At 48.0% G+C, this 6,799-nt stretch overlaps 2 protein-coding genes across 2 annotated transcripts; one reads left to right on the top strand and one right to left on the bottom strand.

Moving 5' to 3' along the window:
• Positions 1–1,470: 1,470 nt before the first annotated feature.
• Positions 1,471–3,940, top strand: INSL5 (insulin like 5). The gene is made up of 2 exons (XM_013304904.3): positions 1,471–2,051; positions 3,282–3,940. Exons 1-2 carry the CDS (start codon positions 1,877–1,879, stop codon positions 3,521–3,523), a joined length of 417 nt encoding a protein of 138 aa, XP_013160358.1. The 5' UTR covers positions 1,471–1,876; the 3' UTR covers positions 3,524–3,940.
• A 1,137-nt stretch (positions 3,941–5,077) lies between these two features.
• On the bottom strand, positions 5,078–6,512 carry DYNLT5 (dynein light chain Tctex-type family member 5). Its single transcript, XM_005244506.3, has 3 exons — positions 6,378–6,512; positions 6,140–6,264; positions 5,078–5,321 (listed from the first exon to the last, which is right to left on the bottom strand). Exons 1-3 carry the CDS (start codon positions 6,412–6,414, stop codon positions 5,118–5,120), a joined length of 366 nt encoding a protein of 121 aa, XP_005244563.1. The 5' UTR covers positions 6,415–6,512; the 3' UTR covers positions 5,078–5,117.
• Positions 6,513–6,799: the final 287 nt, after the last annotated feature.

Here is a 6,799-nt window from a genome sequence, read left to right as displayed (position 1 = left end):
ACTGACTGCTCACAGAACATACGGAGCATCTCTGCAGAGGAGTAAGAAGATGATGTAGGCTATAGCTCTATAGCCTGACCAGTGCGGCCTGGATCCCCCGTCCCAGGAGCTAGGTGATAGGAAAGCTTGGCAGTAAAGTGCTCTGCCAACTGATGGAGCAATAGCTGCCTGCTCTTGAAAGCATTATGTAGTGAGAGGTGTATTTTATAGATACAGAATGTTCAGACTCTCTTGTTAGCCTGACAGTAAACATCCAACGTTTAAACACATCACTGAAGCTAAAGATCATTTGCGATGCATTAACATTCACTTCCTCATGTTCCACACATTTTACAGTGAACATGTGAGCTTACCCTTGACATAAAATTAATCTCTGTCCATTTCAAAGAAAGATACCCATTAAGGTGAATCATGTGTTAACCATTATTACAAATCTGAACAGAATACACCATATATTTTCCATCGGTGGTCATGACTGTTTACTTAACGATGCTACCAGTAAAAAAGACAAGCTTTCTGTCAAGGCTGTAACACACTGTAATTCACCCTGCACATAGTGTAAACTAATTAACTGTAACATTATGGTGCTGGAAAACACTTGTGGTGCTAGGAAGTGCTAAAGACCTCCTAGGCTCGTCATGTATTTTGTTCTTAAACATGGCATTTCTGACCTCATAATTGCCAAATTTTCTCCTTAAGGTGTTTTATTGCAATTATTTTTTTTTTTATAAAAGCTTACAGCAACTGCAGCCAACATCCAAAACAATAGGAAGGGACCGCTCCCATAAGCGATCTGTTAACGTCTGGTCCCAGCACACAGTAACACCGCTCCATGCTGCTTTAGCAAACCCACCTTGTCTTTCAGATATTGCCAGAAAGAAAAGGGACAGCCAGGACTCCGACCTGTAGCTATTCTGTGCTTTGTTTAGAGCCATCTCCCTCTCTTTTCTACACCCTTGCCTCACTGCAGGGGCATGTGAGCCGTGCAGCTGCAGTGGAGCTCCTTCACTGCATCTGGTATCTGCGAGGCAAATACCTGTGGGTGCCGGCTGTCAAATGACTGCATTGCTCTGCAGAGTTTGTTACAGCGAGTTCACTGTGATCAAAAGCTCTGTGTGCTGCAGGGCTGTGTCCTATCACTTAGCACGCTAGGAACCATAGTGGGGTGCCTGCAGGCTTGAATGCCTACATTTGCCATAAGACCCCCTCAGTACCTGAGCTTCTCGTGAGCAACTGTCCAGCACTGGCAGGTTCCTCCAAAGCACCTGCTGTTGCCAGCCTAAGAAAAGGGTGCTTGGCAAGAGAACAAGGAAGGGGTAACGGAGAGGTACACAGCTGCAGATGCCACTGGAAGACATTAACTCCCTTTGAGTTTGGGATTGCTAACAGCAAAAGCCCTTAAACTTAAAAGACTGCAACTTAAAAAGTTGCTTACGTAGTGATAAAAGGCATGACTGGGCAACAGGCTGTGGTAGCACAGCCCTGTGGGAAATATGCGGAGACAAAACCCGTTATCTACAAATCAGGTAATAAACACCCGTTCATTTTTGCAGAACATACACATTAACAGTATTGATATAAGCCTGTACCCTATAAACATGTTATACTACATGTGTTCCTAGTGTAAAGCGGTTACGTAGTCTTAAGAAGTCTCTGATACCCAACCAAAATCCCAGCGTAAATCCCAAAGCACTTACAACATTACCGGAAACAAGCAATTAACTTGTTTTTAGCAAACATTAAGTCATCCTCAGAGTGAGCCGTTACTCAGTGGAGCGGATGCACCGTCTGTATAAACGTGAGGACTTTAGCAGAACTCCCTACCTTGGCCTCGCAGGTCCCATCTGCCCTGCCAACACCCGGCCACAACTGCAACATGAGGAGCACGGTGCTGGCGCTGGCCTCACTCGCTCTCCTGGTTGCGGCAAGGGAAGCAAAAGGTGAAGGGAACACTGTGAAGCTCTGTGGGAGAGACTTTGTCAGAGCCATCGTCTTCACCTGCGGCGGATCTCGGTGGAAAAGGCATTTGACTGATTATCGCTACCTGTTTGGTAAGTACTAATTAATGCCTTACAGGCTTATCACCTCCTGCAAGGTGTGCCTGTCTCAGAGGGGATCAGGAAAAACCAGATCACCCACAGGCTGTACCTAAGGGCAGAGCTGTGCCCTTGGCTTCTGCTGCTCCCATAAATAAAAAACATTTAGATCAAGATTTTCCAAGACAACCTGAGGAACCAGGAGTGAAGCCCAAGGCTATCAGTGAAGATCTCTATGCCACGGCATTTTAAATGTCAGAGATGAGCTTTGCTGCAGTCAATGCAAGTTTTTTACCATTGTCCTCAGTAGGACACACTGCTTTCCCCACTAGAAACTTTATTACAACTTAAGAATATGATAAAATTAAGTTGAATACATACTCTGCAATTTAAGTATCTTCATGTGGTGTTGTATATGGTTTTACAAGCACATTTTCACGAAGTCAGAAAATACAGCCATTATGTGCACTGCTAGAAATTTGTTCTCTGATAGGTTAAAGTAACTAGAAAAAAGGAAATAAATGAGGCAGGTGACAGGAACAGAGGCTTTCTGTACTTTCAAAAAAAGGCAGATGTTACTACATGGAAAATTCTCTTATACTGGCAGCTTTAAACAAACATAAAGAGCGATGCCTCCTGCAACAGCACACCTGAGAGTCTGTTAAAGGAGAAGAAACCCCCACCACTAAACTAAGCGAGATAATGATTGTACCTTGATAAACTCCACACGGCAGTGCCCAGTCGCACTGTGGTATTTCACCCACACATGAATTACAAGTGTAATTTCAGTGGGAACATCCAGGAACTTTGAAATTGTGGGGTATCTGATGCCTTAACGCAGTACCTGCATTTCAGGAAACCCTACTAGCAGTTCCAGGTTAACCGGGTTAAGTGCTCAAGTGCCACTGATACGTCAAATCTGTTTTACCCTTCAAAGCAAATGCATTGGTCTAATACTGATAAGACAACTATTCCCACAAAGAACACTCTTCAATATAAAGCCAAAAATTACTGGGTTTTTAACATGTTAATCACAGAAAGTGGACCTCCCGGATCTATTTTAATACTGCCCTGGTGAGAACTTGGTGATCTGGTGCATCTCGGCTGTTCACATCAGAAACATGGAAAATAATACTTCCAGCTCCCTGGCAGCACACTGGTCTGCCTTTCCAGTAAAGATAAATATTATAAACTACTCATGATTCCATGACTTCTGATTTTTAGCTTCTAATTTTTACACGACAGAGGGTGAAAACCCCCTGCCTTTCTCACCAGAGAACAACATTTATGCTGACTCCTGGAGGTACACAGACCAGAGGCTGGAGACCATCGATGAAGAAATCCACAATGACAAGCCTGAGACAGAGCGAGACCTGCAACGCACCAGGAAAAAGTCTATGCTAAAAAAGCGTGAAGTAGCCAAATTGCTTACCACATCCTGCTGCAGCATCGGCTGCAGCAAGAGAGAGATCAGTTCCCTGTGCTAAAATGCAGCAGGCGGTGGTGAGGTTCAACATCACAGCTTTCACATATTAAAATAATCATGACATAAACCACAATTACATCAGTTGTATTCTTTAATTGTAGCTTTATTCTTTGGAGTATGCTAGGGAGTAAAGGCTGAATGTTAAACGTCATAGTGCAAACGGCTGCAATGACAGTTCAGGTTGCTGGCAGGGCCTGGCACACACTTTACTTCTGACAAACACCATTTAACGGGGATGGTTTCAAAATGCTTTTGTGCAGGTTGGGCTGCCTGGATTCCACAAAGCCTTTCCAGCAGTTGAGAGTTAAACTTTTAGTTGTGAGTTTAAATAATTCTTCCCATCTAACTACTGTTCTAGTTTCAGCTTTGCACACAAAATTAATACAATAAGCAAATTATTATACGCTTGTTCTGTTATGAAAGTCCAACAGCAGGTTTCAGCTGTGAAATATGGGTAGCAAAAAGCCTGTCTTCAGAATCAGAATAAAACCACCACAGTGCAGAGAGCTCTGTGCGTTGCATCATGCCGCGAGGCCCCTCTGCCAGACACCCACTGCGCAGGGGAACGGCAACAAATGAGACCTGCGCTTAGTCAGCACAGGCCCCTACACTGGGCAGGCAAACCCCACAGTTTATTTCCTATTCCAGCTGCTTCCAGTAATGTTTTCCCGATGTCTTACCTAGTGAACAGTTGATTTGCACCCAGGGAGACTGGAAATACCCTTCTAAGTTCAGAGGGTTGTACTTCCTCTCTTACCTATAGGCAGGTATCAGGTGAAAACCCCAATTCATTTCTGTTTTGCTAGATTCACGCACCTTCAACAGAAGGGCCCAGACATGTTAGATATATATACTCTAAACATAATATAATTGGAAAACATTTTTCCCTTGATTTCAAACACTGTGGGACTGAGCTAGTCGTCTCCAAGCAGAACTAGCCACCTTCTCCTGGCCATCTTTGCTGTGCTCAGGGCTTTTCTTGGGGCTCAGGGGCAGCCAGGCCAGCCCTTGGCAAGCAAAGCTCCCGACTTGCTCTCTCTGCTGTGCTCCTGCCACAGAGCCCACCCGGGGCATCTCTGGGCCCCACAGGAAGGTTTGAAGGGATCCCTCTGCCCCCCAGGCCCAGCAGGGTAACTTGCAGCACTGAGGTCCCGCAGCTCGACAGGACACAGCACCTGCAACATAGTGTGTGCACGGAGCTGGGGCCACGGGGCCTGGCACCCGCTTAGTTGCCAGCAAATGACATTTAATGGGGATAGTTTTAAAATGCTTTCATTTTACTTTCCGCAAATCCCTCTGTGGTTTCTACTTGAGGATCACGCAGTGAGGGTAAAATCAGGGAGAAAAAAAGTATTACAGGAATACCCAGTTCTAAAAGCAGCTAGAACCAGGTGTAAAACAGCATGTCACAGAGTCACCTCCCAGAGACAGCTCTGGGAAATGCAGTTATTACATCCACCACCAAAAGGCTTACAGTAACCACATTTCAAAACAGGTGAAAGTTGCCTTGGTCCTTCACAACCATTTTCAACAACAGAAACAGGAAGAGTTAGGCTGAATGTTCATTTCTCCTGCTATTAAACTCAACTACATCCTCATTCAAAATAGACAGCATAGACATTTGCAAGAGCAAACAGTGAAGCATTCTTGAACACATACGATGAAAACGTATCGCTCACAGGATCCCAGAGGCACCTGCTTCCAATCTGCATGCTCTGCTCGTTCAGCTGCCCAATATGCGTCACCACAACAATCTTGTACCTTGGTATCATAAGGTCTTTTAACCGCGTTTTAATAACCTGCAAGAGAAAAACAAGTTTTGACACAGGTGGTACAGGGCTTTCGTTTTCTGGGACAAGCACAAGAGTCACAGTACTGAGCCCCTGCAACGATCCTGATGAGAATCTTTGAACTGCAGCATTTGAAACACCTGCTGCAGGTCTCCCCAGACCCGCAGACAGCATGTGTGCTGCTGTGTGGTGGTTTCACAAGAGACCCAGCACTCCCATCTGCTAAAACCAGGCACACCTTCCTGCTGGACAACTGAAATGCAAGCACAGATGCTAAGTAAGGAGTTACTGTATGTTAATGCCATATTCTCCTCCATGTGTGTTCATAGTTACCTGCAGATTACAGGGGGGAGAGGAAGGGCAGACAGTACTGCTTTTTTAATGCCAGTAAGCTCTTCTGGGCCAAATCAGCTGAACCACTCAAGGGTCACAACAGTTTTTCTCAGCTGCAAGACTGGGTTTAACAGAGAGGGACCTTGCCCAAGCATCACCGTGCACAATTCAGCCACCACCACAACTGACCTGTTTTGAAAAACTCTGATACATATTTAAAGATATGTTTCCAGACTGGCCAACCACAGCATGGAGCATTACTGAACTGTGTGCTCAGCCAGAGCCAAGGCTGCTCAAGCAAACCTCATCGTTAATGTGTATAAGCCTGCACCTGCCTCCAAGCAACCCTTGGCACATCTGGGCAGCCTCCTGCAGCATTTGTTTTACACTTCATACGTATATTTGGGGACCTGCCCACACCACTGGCCGCCTCCCTGACACCCCGTCGAGGTGTGAGGACAAAATGGCCGCCCACGCCTCGAGTGCAGCAGTACCTCCGCCATGTCCTCCACCATGTCCCTGCAGCGGGCCGGCTCGTAGGGCTGCTCCCTCAGGTAGCTGCCCACCACGTCCTTCAGGATACCGTCCACTGCTGCCACCGGGAAGCGCTCGGAGGGCCCTGAAGGGCAGGCGGTGAGTTTAAAGTCGGTTTTCTGAGGGAAAACCCACCGCGCTGAAGGGGCTTCGCAGCTCCCCTCGTCCCTCCCCGTAGCGCCCGGCCCTGGGACCTACCCGAGCGGGGGTCGCGGCCAGCGACTGGGCCCTGCATCCCCACGGCACCCGGCGTCTCCGCTCCGACGCTGAGGAGAGGCGGGGGCTGGCGGCCAGCGCCGCCCCGCGGCCCCCGGGGCCCGGCTGGGCCGCGCGCTCCCGCCCAGCGCGGGGGGTGCCGCCGCCATGCCCGCCTCTGCCGCGCGGCTGCCGTGTGGCGCGGCCCCTCGCAGCCTCTCCGGGTCCCGGGTGTCCTTGTGACTTCCGCGGGTCCCCACAGCCTCCCTGGGACCCGGGGTGTCGTGACAGCCTCCACAGGTCCCCACAGCTCCTTCGGGTCCCCATGGCCTCCACAGGTCCCCACATGTCCCTATAGCCCACAGAATTCCCTGTGAATCTTTATGGACCCCACAGGTCCCCACATGTGCCTACAGCCACCCGTA

This window comes from Falco peregrinus, chromosome 10 (assembly GCF_023634155.1).
Source record: "Falco peregrinus isolate bFalPer1 chromosome 10, bFalPer1.pri, whole genome shotgun sequence".
Lineage (NCBI taxonomy): Eukaryota > Metazoa > Chordata > Aves > Falconiformes > Falconidae > Falco > Falco peregrinus.
Note: the sequence above shows the minus strand (reverse complement) of the source record. Positions and strands in the feature narration are given on the sequence as shown.

Coding starts and splice junctions, on each gene's coding strand:
- INSL5 (XM_013304904.3), top strand. CDS start 1,877: ATGAGGAGCACGGTGCTGGCGCTGGCCTCACTCGCTCTCCTGGTTGCG. Junction 2,052..3,281: donor TGATTATCGCTACCTGTTTG/GTAAGTACTAAT, acceptor TTTACACGACAG/AGGGTGAAAACCCCCTGCCT.
- DYNLT5 (XM_005244506.3), bottom strand. CDS start 6,414: ATGCAGGGCCCAGTCGCTGGCCGCGACCCCCGCTCGG. Junction 6,265..6,377: donor TGGCCGCGACCCCCGCTCGG/GTAGGTCCCAGG, acceptor CCTGCCCTTCAG/GGCCCTCCGAGCGCTTCCCG. Junction 5,322..6,139: donor TGGTGGAGGACATGGCGGAG/GTACTGCTGCAC, acceptor TTTCTCTTGCAG/GTTATTAAAACGCGGTTAAA.